At 27.7% G+C, this 13,103-nt stretch overlaps 1 protein-coding gene across 4 annotated transcripts in view; it reads left to right on the forward strand.

The window, feature by feature from the left end:
* Positions 1-13,103, forward strand: part of LOC105845287 (uncharacterized) — a 129,047-nt gene that overhangs the window by 66,084 nt on the left and 49,860 nt on the right. For 3 of the 4 annotated variants that reach the window (XR_010641309.1, XM_065808187.1, XM_065808186.1), the window contains exons 8-11: positions 1,611-1,711; positions 2,078-2,148; positions 4,179-4,309; positions 9,899-10,131. Coding sequence is in view for 3 of the 4 variants with exons in the window: in XM_065808187.1 (XP_065664259.1) it covers positions 1,611-1,711; positions 2,078-2,148; positions 4,179-4,309; positions 9,899-10,131 (536 nt within the window). In the remaining variant the exon portion in view is untranslated. The remainder of the gene's footprint in view (positions 1-1,610; positions 1,712-2,077; positions 2,149-4,178; positions 4,310-9,898; positions 10,132-13,103) is intronic. The other variant, XM_065808188.1, reaches the window with a different exon arrangement.

A 13,103-nucleotide genomic window follows, 5' to 3' on the forward strand; every position in this document is an offset into this window, starting at 1 on the left:
AAGTATTTTCAAGATTGCAATATTATAAAATTAACTTCTCAATAACAAATTATAATATCACAAAATTAACATCCATAGAACATGTTGCAACAACATATTTAACTTCCAAATTTACGAAAACTTGTTTTTTAATGTTATTTTATAATAAAATTATGAAACAAAATTGTTTTGTTTCAATTCAATTGTGATAAAAAAAACTTTGATAAAATAAAATTTATTATCTTATTTATAGTTTTAATAATATGCAAGATTTTGAAATTTTTATATGCAGACAAATTATATCAGTTCAGTGCAATTAATTTAATTTTGTAAATTGGTTTGCAAACATTTTTCACAGCCAACGTTTCATGACATTTCTACTAATTGTTGTTTTTATCATTTATTGGCGTTACATAATCCATAAGTGACCGATGTTATAGTATTTTAAAATTTCATTGATTTTGAAGAAAAAGAGTTCTTATTAGTTAAAAGTCAAAAAAAAAAAAAAAAATTTAAATATTGGTGACTCTTAATATTAGTGCTAAATTTGATCATTTTATTCAATACTTTTCTTATTTTAGATTTCAACAGTATGCATAATTTCAAAACTTGAAATAATTTGTTTTGCAAACAAATTATTGCAGCAGATTTCAATCAAACATTATCATTTTTTTATGATTTATATGCACGAAGTGATAACAAATATCATTGGAGTAACAATAGTTTATAAAATTTGAAATGCATGCATTTTTGTTATTTATTCTTAAATGACTAAAGTTACATGGTGACCAAGCTTATGGTATACGGGGCAAAAAACAATTTTTACTTGCTTAGTTAATTTTTAGCAATTCATTTTTGTTAATTAATAGGTTCTTGCAGCTTTTTATATTTTGTTTTAAATTTTTTCTATAGTTATAACTTATTTTAAAATTATTTCTGTTTAAAAATTTCAATCAACTTAAAAGCAGGAGAGAAATGTTTGTCTACTAAAATTTAAAAATATTTAATTGCAGCACTTTAGCTGAAACGGAGTTGAACAATATTTTGTTTTGCTTTTTGCTAAACTTTTTATAACAAGGAAGTAATCTAATTTACTAGAAACAAAAAACATTGTTTAAGTGCAATAAAGTGGTTAACAGAAAATTAAAAAATAGTAATGAGTCAGGTAACCATGGAAATTATTGAAAATTCCAAAGCATTTTATTTGAAAAATTAAATTTGAATATTAAAGAGAATTTTAAGAATTGAGCAGTTTATTTGAAGAACAAAAACTAGATGAATAAAACACCATTAAGACTGAATGACAAGTGAGATTGAGTTGTAGAAGATGGAACAAGATATGAGAGCTTGTTTGAGCAACAACAATTTGTAGAAAAGAGAAAGAAGCTTTTAGTGTAATATGCATTCAGTGTAATGTACATTCAGTGTGAGGAGGATTAAAGTCACCAATAACAACAATTTAGAAATTAATATTTTTCACACCACCTTAAAATCAGTACTCATCTTAAAAACATTAATTTTAGAAATTAACTATTTTCACACAGCCTTAAAAACAATGTTCAGCAAGTTTTTTTATAAAACGGAGTTTAAAATTCTACAGTTAATTTGCAGTCTTTGCTCTTACTTTTTAGATATCGCATGTGCTAAAGCTAACATAAGTATATCTGGTACAATTTGGAAAGATCAGTATAGCAACACAAGTAATGAATTATTAAAGAAGTTTTTAAATCAAGTAAGTAATTTTTTATTTTTTTTATTTAAGGCAATCATGATGCGATATAAAGTTAAACATTAGTTAATCAATTTTTAGTTAAACAAAATATATGGAAAATGTCATCTTTATAAATTAGTCCTAAATTAACTGTGCAATATATTGTAAAATATTGCTTCCTTAAAATAAAAGGGATTAGAAATTACTTCTACTCTTTCTTATTTCTAAATATAGGACAAGTTGAAAAAAAATGTTTTATTCTTCTTAATTAAGTTACATATTAATACAAATTGATAAAGTTCATTAATTTGTTAATTTAGTAATACATACCTTTTTAATTTAGTGCATACTTTTTCAATTCAGTGCATACTTTTTTAATTTAAATAGTTGCAGAATGGGTTTTCGTCAGCTTTTTTTACAAAAGGATTAAAGTATCAAGAAGTTCAATTTTATAATAGGTAATTCTTTAATTCATTACAATAGGTAGTTCTTTAATTCATTACAATAGGTAATTCTTTATTTCATTACAATAGGTAATTCTTTAATTCATTACAATAGGTAATTTCAATAATTTACAAGTTTATATGTATATAAACATTAGGGTATTCTAAAAACAACTTTTTCACAAAAGTGAAAAGATTCAAAACATATCTTAGTTATATACCTTATGTATAAGATAAATGCCAAATTTATCATTAGTTCACTGAGCCTTTAGGAAGTGTTATTTAACGCAGCCATGGTGCATTTTTGTGGTTGGAGTTTTGGCTCAGAATTAAGAGGTCTGAGGTTTCATGCTAGTTCTAGCCCAATAAATGACATTAGTTATGACAAAGGAGATGTGAACTTCCTAGTTAAATGCTCTTCTGTGATGCTCTGTAATAAGGCAATAAGAACTTCTGGGAGCACTATAACAACCACACAAAAAGTGTTTTTTGTTAATTTTTATTTTTCTCAAAAATGTTGTGTTTTGTCTAGACTTTCAATGTGATAAACTGTCAGAAAATTTAAAACTAAATATTTTTTTCAGTTTTAAATTTTTATTTATGTACTAGATATTTAACACAAAATAATTTAAAAAACTGAAACTGAAATGAAGGTCTACAAATACTCAATCAGGAATCCAAAGTAGTTTATCTTGCATAATAAAATTATGTATGCAAAAAAAAAAAAAAAATGCTGGCTGTTTTTTGATTTCTTAAAGTTTAAAATCTTTCTTTTTTTGTTGCTTTAGTTTTTTCTGTTAGTACTTGCACACATAATGAGCTTTACAACAACACACACTAATAAGTTAAGTTCGTCCATTATTTGCAAAAGTGTTAGATGCTGTTGTGTCTTATTTTCAAAATGAAAATCTTTCAGTACATTTCTTTCAGAAAATCTTTCAGTACAAAATGTACTGAAAGTTTTGCCTTATCTTTGCTTGTAGATGAGTCTGCCTGGGCAAGATATTACTACTGTAATCATCTTCAGGAGCTTGTGTCATGCTTACTGAAATCCTTTTCTTTTTACAATAATATTATTTCAAGACCCAATTTATTATACAATATGCTATCACAGCAAAGGACAAGTTTGTTACAGATGAAAATATTTTTTTAAATATTTTTAATTCTATTCCCTTGTTTTTTGATGGTCTGAAATCTTGTTTTCCTGGGTTTTTTAATGGTCTGAATCTTATTCTACGGGTTTTTGATTTTGAAAAAACAATGATTTACAAATTATGCCCTGAGTTTTTCAGAATTAAAGAAATAATTGTTTTATTACCCACTACACCAAAACAAAATTATGCTGCTACTTTTTTTATTAATCCATCTTCCCATTTTGGCTTAATAAGACAATGTTTAGTGGTAGATTTAAAGTTTTCCGTTTAGACACCATTTAAAAGTTTTCCATTTTTAGCTTTTAATTCTCTCTAATTCAAATTTAAGATATATTTTTATTACTTTAATCTGATTTAAAGAAGGATATAGCCTTTTGGCATATAATGGGATCTGTTGGCCAAAGAAACTGCCAGGTTTTATGTCTGTCACGCCACGCATGTCAAGCAAATCTTTTTTTATTTTGTAAGCATTTGTCTTGTTAATTTATACATTAAATATGCATCTAAACGCATTTAAGCGTTTTAGATGCATATTTAATGTATAAATTTATATTTAGTAAATAAATATATAATTAGGAAATGTTTATATTAAATTTCAAATAATTTAAACAAAATTTAAAGCACCAAACATAATTGAAGATATTTATAATATTAATGTAAATATGGTAAACAAAATTGAATAATTTTTTATCCTGCTCTAAAACAGCATGTGAAAGTTAATTAGCATAAAAATTCAAAATTAAAATTTTATTATTTCTAATAAAAAAAAAACAAGTAATAAAGTTTAATTAAGTTTATTTTCATAATCAAAAGTTTGATTTTAGATTTGCATTCAATAAATGTTTGTGTTGTTTGAGTTATTTTATATTGTTTTTATAAGATTTTTTTCAGGAATAACTATGTTGGCGCATTGGTAAATATTTTTTATCAAATTCAAGGAGGTGATCGTATTGAAAATTGTAGACAAATTTCCAAAGTCAAATTTGGGACAAATTTTCCTGTTAATTTTATAAAACCTTGTGGTGAGATTTTTTTGCTATTTATAGAAAAAAGTTAAAAAATAGTTGTTTTTTTTTTAATTTTAATTCACCTCCCCAAGGCCGAGAAGGCCACTACAGACGAGGAGGCTACTTAAATATGGTTATAACCCTCTCTCAAATCTATAACTTTGAAACACAAATTTTGAGCGTGGTACTACCAGGGACATGGTGGGGATCAAACTTGGAATCTCTTGCTTATGATGCAAGCGCTTTACCACCACACCACTACCACGTTTAGTTAGAAATAACTTAAACAAAAAATAACTGTCAAAAATTTATACTTAATCCTCTTATAGTTGTAAACAAAAATTTATTAAGGAATTAGTAAGAAAATTTATAATTAGAAAAAAAAACTTGATATTTAGAAACTTGCTTGAGTTTTAAACAATAAGATTATGTTTTTCTCCAGAACTGAATTAGAATAGTATAAAAAAGAATAATACAAAAGTATAATTTTTTCTCTCAAAATTATAATTATTGCTGTAACTTAAACAAAAAACACAAAGTCACTTTTATAAAAATATTAATTGCATAATAAACTGCAATGCTTTTCAAAAGGCACGATTCTTCCAAAAAAAAATTAATTAAAAAAGAACGTTGAGTTAAATGCAATGTTTTTGATTAGATTGGACTGTTTGATAAATATAAAATTATTACATTCTAAATTATATTGATGAAATATAATATTATTTAACTGATAAAAAATAAAGTTATATCAATCTAAGTTGTTGCATAATAATTTTTGTTTTATATAATGAACTATATATTTTATATACTAATTACTTGGAAATATGTTATTGTTTAATGCATCTTTGCAAAACTGGATAGTTTCCTCAATCTGGGTTGTCAAGAAAGCATTGCTGATGGAATTGATATCAAACCTTATTAAATTGGAAGAATCGACAGTTTCCTTGATGTCATTCCAGTTTGTCTGAAACCGTTTGAACATTAAATTTTCTGGAGCTGCTGTTTTGCCTGAGGTAATCTGCTCCCAAAAATGTTTGAGATGAAGTTCATATATATGCCTTCTGCAGGCAAGCTCTAATAAAATACATTCCTGTCTTTGACTGAACCTAATATTGGTTCCTGAATGTCTTCCAGTATTTGTGGCAGTTGTGTCAAAACATAGTCCCTTCACACCCTCACGTGTTCCATAATCTTCCAGTACATTATACAAAGCTTCATACTGAGCAGCTCCAGTCCCATGCTCCATTGCTGGAATTCCAAGAAGCTTAATGTCTCCATCAATATTAGCTGAAACAGCAAACCTGTCTCTTTTTTCTTTTTTCCCATTAGTAATATCTTCAATAATTTTGCCATCAAAGTGCGCTATTATAGGGAAAATTGCTTTCTCAGCAGCTTTTTTAACCTCTATTTTGAGCTTTGCAGCATTTTGCTGGATGGTTTTCTTTTGTGCCCGCCAAATAGTAGATTGAGACAGTAAAAAGTCTTCAACATTTCCACCTGAACTAACAACCAAATCTGTACACACATGCAGCAAATCTCTGGAGGAAATATTTTTGGAAACTGAAGTCATGGCAATATCTTTTATAAAATCCTTGGCTAACTGTGGCGTGTCATTACTTGGACCTGGCTGATCGAAATCAAACGAACAATCTGAGTCTATGCTGGTATTTATATCACTGGTTTCTGAGGAAAACTGAAGCTCTGTAGTAAAATCATCTCTCTGAGAAAACTGTTCAACACTGTGTACTAACTGTGGATGTTTTAATCTTCTCTGTTCTCTCTTAATTATCCGGTTATAAAGTTTGTCTTTTTTACCAAGAGTCATTTTGCGACAGGTCTTTTGATCTCTCAAAAATTTCATATCGGTACAATACGATTCCTTATTAAGACTAGTCTTCTTTAGAATATCTTGTAATTTGGTTTAGCAATCCAGAAAACCGTCTTTCCTTTTTCTTTGAAATCTTGTCTAGCTTCTCCTGCTTCTTTTGAGTTCTTACACTTACTTTTCTTTAAATTCTCCCAGCTGTTGATCAGATCAGCGATATGCTTCCTGTAATAATATATATAACAGGTTTAGAAAATATTATATTATTCAAGTTTTGTGTAGTGTTTATGGTAACCTGTCCCTTTAATTTAAATTAAATTTTGTTTGGCCTACCTTATAAATGGGTCAGTGAGTATCCCATCCTTGTATCCTCCGTCTATCCATGGTTTCTTAACTGCGAACATAATGCAGTTTTCAGGACAGCTACCAAGACCAGAACACTTTGCTGTTTGACGACCAATGGTACAAGCAATCAGCTTTTTTGTTGAAGTTATTTTGTCTCCAGATCTTCTAAACTGAAATTAGAGAATAATGTCTGTATTTGTTGAAAACATTATTTCTTAAAGATTTTCTTTAAGATCCTCTTCTTCACAAAGATATGCCCTTGTTTTAAGTCTTGTCGATCTTGGCATCTTAGTTTCTAAACAGTAATTTGATTTATAAAAACAATTGATATTTCATTCTTTGTTTAAGTCACATGTATTTTACAATAATAATTTTTTATATAACCGCAGATAGTATACCTTTTATTTTCTGTGTGTTATAGATAAATGTGTGTGTACACAGAATGTAAAATTACGACAATATGTCTTCCGCAAATACAACAATATGATACGAATACGAATATGAATAAATATTCCAAAATAAGAATCAAAATGTAATCATAATTTAATGTTTATATTGTCTTTTTTTGCTAAAGAAAATAAAGTAATTTTAAATATTATGATTTATAATAAAATTTAAATAACTTCGCCCCCCTTCCTTCTAACAAAGAAGGGATAGAAGGGGTATAAATCTCCAATAATAGGGTGAGGGGGCGGGTAGCTATTGACACGCCCCTTCTATATAAACATTATTAATGCTTAGATCTAATATTAATTTTCAAAATTTGGCCTAAATATGATGAATAAACCAGCGTCAGTTATACATAGTAATGCGTCATTTTATGTAAAAAAACCGTTTTTGGGCCACTTTCTCCGCATCATGTGGAATAAATACCACCGTATTTCTTTTTGGTCCTACCCTATTATAAATAAGAAGTCTAAAATATACCATATAGAATAAAAGTTGGCTTTCCGTGTTGATTTTAAAGGTCCCCGCCAGACCCCTGAAGTTGATATGTTTTTATACACAAATTTGACTGGCGGGGACCTCTAAAGTCACGTGACATTAAAATTTTTGGGCTTAAAATTATTTTTATATTATTGGTCAACCATTCCAGGTAGGACCAACTTGATTTTCAAAAGTTCGTCAAATATGAATCACCCTAATACACACATGATGCTTGTTATGTATATATTCTTGTTACATTAGCGTTACAAACATATGCTTATAAAATAAATAAGACCAAGTTAAATAAGTTTGAAAAAATAAATTAAAAAATAAATTAAAAAAAATAAAAATAAGTATAAAACCAAATTTTGTATTTATTTAGCAATTTTTATTGAATAAATAGATAGCTCGTGCAAATCCAAAAGCTCTTGTAAGAAGCTGTTTAGAGGAGTAGCTCGCATGGCTTGCCAGATTTGTTTTAGGAGAATTTTTCTCAGCTTTTTCACTCATTTACTCCTGCCAAGGCCTGTGTATATATATACACTGAGGTTTGGCATGGGGCAGCAATTTTTTTTTTTATTCTTCATTTTTTTCTTCTTTTTCTAAAAAGTAGTATGCTATAAAGATAAGCAAAACTAGTGAGCAAATGCTTATATCAATAGGCTATAGAAGATCTATATATATATATATATATATATATATATATATATATATATATATATATATATATATATATATATATTTATACATATAAAAATTAGTAGAAAACCACTTAACAAAAATTTTTCTTATTTTACACTGTGTTTCATCAATTAAGACTCATCAGAAATGATTTCTGATGAGTCTTTATTAATTTATAATTGCTCTGTTCTTTTAAGAACATTGAGCACTCTATTTTGTAGAATACATTTTAAAGTTGTTTAAATATATGTATATATATATGTATATATATATATATATATATATATATATATATATATATATATATATATATATATATATATATATATATATATCCAATTACTTAGACCGTAAACCAGTAGAAATTTTACCGATCAATTCATTTCTGTCAAATCAAAATAAAGTTTTTGTCAATGAAGGAGTTTGAAATTGATGGTGATGTAATTCGTGATAATTGTAAATCTTATAATAGTTGACAGTTAGACAGTTAATATCCATTGCTAATTGAATTTCATTGAGTTACAAAGTGTTATTTAATTTAACAGTTATTTAAATTAACAGTTATTTAAATTAACAGCAAAAGAAAATTAACTAAAGCCAACACAAAAATGGAAAAATAAGTTGCAAGTGGGCAACTAGTCTACCAATAGTCTGTTAACTAAGTTCAAATCCATCCTTTGCCTTTTGAAGTAGGATGGATTTGAACTTAGGAAATAGATATTGGTAGATTAGTAGTCCACACTCAACTTTTTTCTCCATGCAACTGTTTAACAAGCTTTATATTTCAGAGTATAGAGTTGAGAGACTTACAAATATAATAACATTAAAAGTTTTAAGGTTTTATATTTTTTGTTTTAAGTTGCTTCAAGCTGAAGTATAGTTTACAAGAAAATAAGAGTTAACTCAAAAATAAAAAAATCTTAAGTGAACTAGTTGCTATCTTATTTGAAAAACAAGTTTGAAAAATCAGCATAAATAAATGGTTTGAAGACATGGTTTTTTTTTTTTTTTTTTTTTTTTTTTTTAAGTTTTGAAAAATGCAAAACTATAATTGCATTAAAACTAAAATTGTTTCTAATTAAAAATTTGATTTTAGATTTGCATTCAATAAATATTTGTGTTGTTTGATTTATTTTACGTTTTTGTATGATTTTTTTCCGGAATAACTATGTTGGTGCATTGGTTAATAGTTTTTATCCGATTCAAGGAGGTGACCATATTGACAAATTTTTCATGCTAATTTTATTTATAACTTGGAAAAAACTTGCTATTTATTATGTGGCCTTGCTGATAACTTAGATATAATTCTTACCAAGTAATAAATTTAATTTTAAAATATTTTTGTTTTTGATTTAGAAAAAAACCTCTCTCTAATTCTTTGTGATTGAACTAATCAGCACAAAAATGTTTCAATTTTAGGTGTTAGATTTGGTTTTAAATAGTTTTTAAGTTGTTTAATTAGATTCAAAATCTCCAAAAAAAATATTTTTAGAAAAAATGGGCCAAAATTATTTTTCTAAGTATTAGAAACTGGTTTAAGGCTAAGTTGAAATATTTATCTTTGAAACTGGTTGGAATTAAAAAGTAAAGTTTTTAGGATTATGTAATAATTTGCAAAATTTGAGATTTTAGGTTGAGTTATTTGAATAAATTGGATGTTTTCACATAGAATTACCTGCTTTTTTAAGCAGGTAATTCTGTTTTTAAAATATTTATAGTTCATAATTTTAAAGTGATTTTTGTAAAGTTTGAAACCAATCATTTATTAAAATACAGTTGCTAAACTTATTGTGATAAAAAAGTGCAAATTTATTTAAATTTTTTAGATTGCTGTACTGAAGATGTAATTGGTTTACAGACATTTACAGGAGAGTATACATTTCCCATCACATTAGCAGACGATACTTCTTTGCTCCCTTGTGTATACAACAATAGCATTATTATTAAAAGAAAATGCTCATCAGTTAGTTCTTTGGATATTCCTATATGGAATGAAATTGATCTTTCAGTCTGCCCTCCTAACTCTCCCACTAGTCTCCTGCTAACTAAGTTAAAAGATGTTAGTTTTTTTTTTTAATACTTTTTGTTACTTTTATTATTCTTATTTTTTTTCTGAAATTTTTTCGACATAAGTTTTATTTGTTCAAGTCTTTATAATTGAATTTTGAAATATCTTTTTAATGTCTTTAAAATGTCATTTTGTTTGTTTGTAGCATTAAATATTTAAAAGTTAAACTTTTAATTCCGATGCATTCCGAGTTGTAAAACTATTTTTTTACTAAGTTTTAAATATGCATAATAATTTTGAAAAAAATGTTTTTTTCTAGTATATAAAATTTGAAAAGTATGTTTTTTTCATATATATATAATATATTAGGGTTATGACTTTTTTTTTCAACCCCATGCTCCTGTACTGTATTTTGATGAACTTTTACCTAAAAAGCACAATATGAACTATTATATGCATATCTTTTGAAAAAAATTCACCCCCGCCATTGAAAAATCGACTTTGACATGAGTACTACTATGTATTCAAATGTATTTAGAATGTTATAGTCATGTAATACAATAAATTTTTAATCCAACAATGACTCAAACCGTTGACCTTGCTCTTGCTCTCGCTTATTGCATAGAAGAAATAGTAGGTGCAATTTGTCTTTGTTTTTGCATGACGAATACATTTCCTTCATTACTTTGATTGTGCGCTCTGCGCATTGATTACTTCTGGTGATCTGTAGTATGAATGGCTCTTGCTTCCAGTGATTTTTCAAAGAGCTTAAAGCCTTTTTGAATGGATTCAGTACTTCAGCCAAGTTATTCGATATTCGGCGATTGTGTTTTACTTCCAAGTTCTTCATCCATCACCAAACGGAGGATTCTATCTAATACATGGTGTTGACAACGGATAAACTGAGGTTTGTTAAATCGTTTCTCTGTGAACATTCATTGCAATATTACAACAACACCATTTTTTTTTCCAGTGTTAACACCGGTGGTATCTGCAACAATCTTCTATATTGAATTCCATAGGTGAAATTCATTGAGGACTTTAGAATTTCCTTGAGCAATAATTTTTTCCCCGCCATCTACTCCAGGACATCCAGCTTGATTTCTCTTCTTTCATTTTCATCATTTTCTTTCATTCTTCTTCTTCATCCTTTTCATATTCACTGTCCTCAGAGTCAGAATCACTAAAACCAGGATAGTAAGATGATGAGTTGGATGACCTATTCAAAAGTTTTTGTCTTTTAGACGGATGGATTGTTTCTTTACTGGCCGCTTGGCCTGTAAAGTATCCCACACTGTTCCTTTGCTTTCCACCTAGAGATGGTACAATCGCTTGTCCTCGGAAGGTAACCATGTTCCATCCACTTTAGTAATATCAAAAATTTCATCAAGTTCGTAGCTTTCCCGCTTGACACATTCATCACAGCATTTCAGTATTTTATCAAGCTTTGCTTGCATAACTTGATCAGATACATGAGGAAAATTCAGTTTAATCTTCCACAATTTGGTGACTTCTTTGGAAATTTTCGCTATTAGCTCCTTTCTTCCTTTGATTTTTGGTCCAAAGAAATGGTAGCCTCCGATAATTTGCTTTTAGAGAGGCATTCTGGGCTTTTCTTCCAGTGAATATTCTTCCAAAGGGACCATTCTTCCTCTTATATGAGAGTCTTCAAATTTTACCAGGTTATTAGTCCAGACAACCTTGTTCTTCCGAATGCTACTATCGCTAGACTTGTACGTCGCCATGTGTTGCTTCTGTAATAACTATAAAATTAGATAAGCAACTATATATACACAGGCTAAATTGTTCTAGAATATTCTAAATTGTTCCAGAATGTTCTAAATTGTTCTAGAATATTCTTAATTGTTCCAGAATGTTTAAAAATGTTCCATTATGTTCTAAATTGTTCTAGAATATTCTAAATTGTTCTAGAATATTCTTAATTGTTCCAGAATGTTTTAAATGGTTCCAGAATGTTCTAAAGTCATCTAAAATATTTTGGAATTTTCCAAAATGTCCTAAAGTTCTAAATACTTCTAATCTATACAAGTTTTAAATGATTTTCAGCAAAGCCACTCGTATTAGTAGTAGCAGTAACAAGATTAATCAAATGAGAATTCATAATTTTAATTGCGGGGTGATCTTTTTTTACAACCTAGAGGAATTGAACATGTTTTCAATGTTTTCTAACAAAAGTTCATCAATTTATGACACAGAAAATTATTTTTTTTAAAAAAGTCAAAAAGTCATAACCCTAATATATATATATATATATATATATATATATATATATATATATATATATATATATATATAGTTCTATAGTTTGTTGGCTTTAGGAAGAGCGGAAGGAAAAAAGTGATTCTTACGCCAACACATACGTCACTTTTAATTACTTTTGACTTTCGTCCAACATTTCCGTGTTGGACGAAAGTAAAAACCATTAATTTAATTACAAATTAATCGTTTTTTAAAAAAACCACAAAAACGCAAATTTAATTGACCAGAATGTTTTTAAAAACATTCTGAATGTTTTTATAACATTTTGAATGTTTTTAACAATATAAACAATGTTTTTATTTTTATTTTTTTTAATGAAATGTTTTTATTTTTATTTTTTTTAATAAAATGTTTTTATTTTTATTTTTTTTACTGTAAATCATGCGCGGAGTGTTGCTACATCGACTATCTTATAGCCTGACTCGCAAGGGAGTGCTGCTACATCGACTGACAAATAGCCTGACTCGCAAGGGAGTGCTGCTACATCGACTGACAAATAGCCTGACTCGCAAGGGAGTGCTGCTACATCGACTGACAAATAGCCTGACCCGCAAGGGAGTGCTGCTACATCGACTGAGGGTTTGGTTGGGGCAGGCAGTCTATCATTATTAAAAAAAAAAAATTCCGGTCTTGCATTTTAATTTTTACTTTTTGTCAACAAAATATCGAAAAAACTTTCGGACAACATCTAAGGGTTCTATATATATATATATATATATATATATATATATATATATATATAT

This window comes from Hydra vulgaris, chromosome 10 (assembly GCF_038396675.1).
Source record: "Hydra vulgaris chromosome 10, alternate assembly HydraT2T_AEP".
NCBI classification, from domain to species: Eukaryota; Metazoa; Cnidaria; class Hydrozoa; order Anthoathecata; family Hydridae; genus Hydra; species Hydra vulgaris.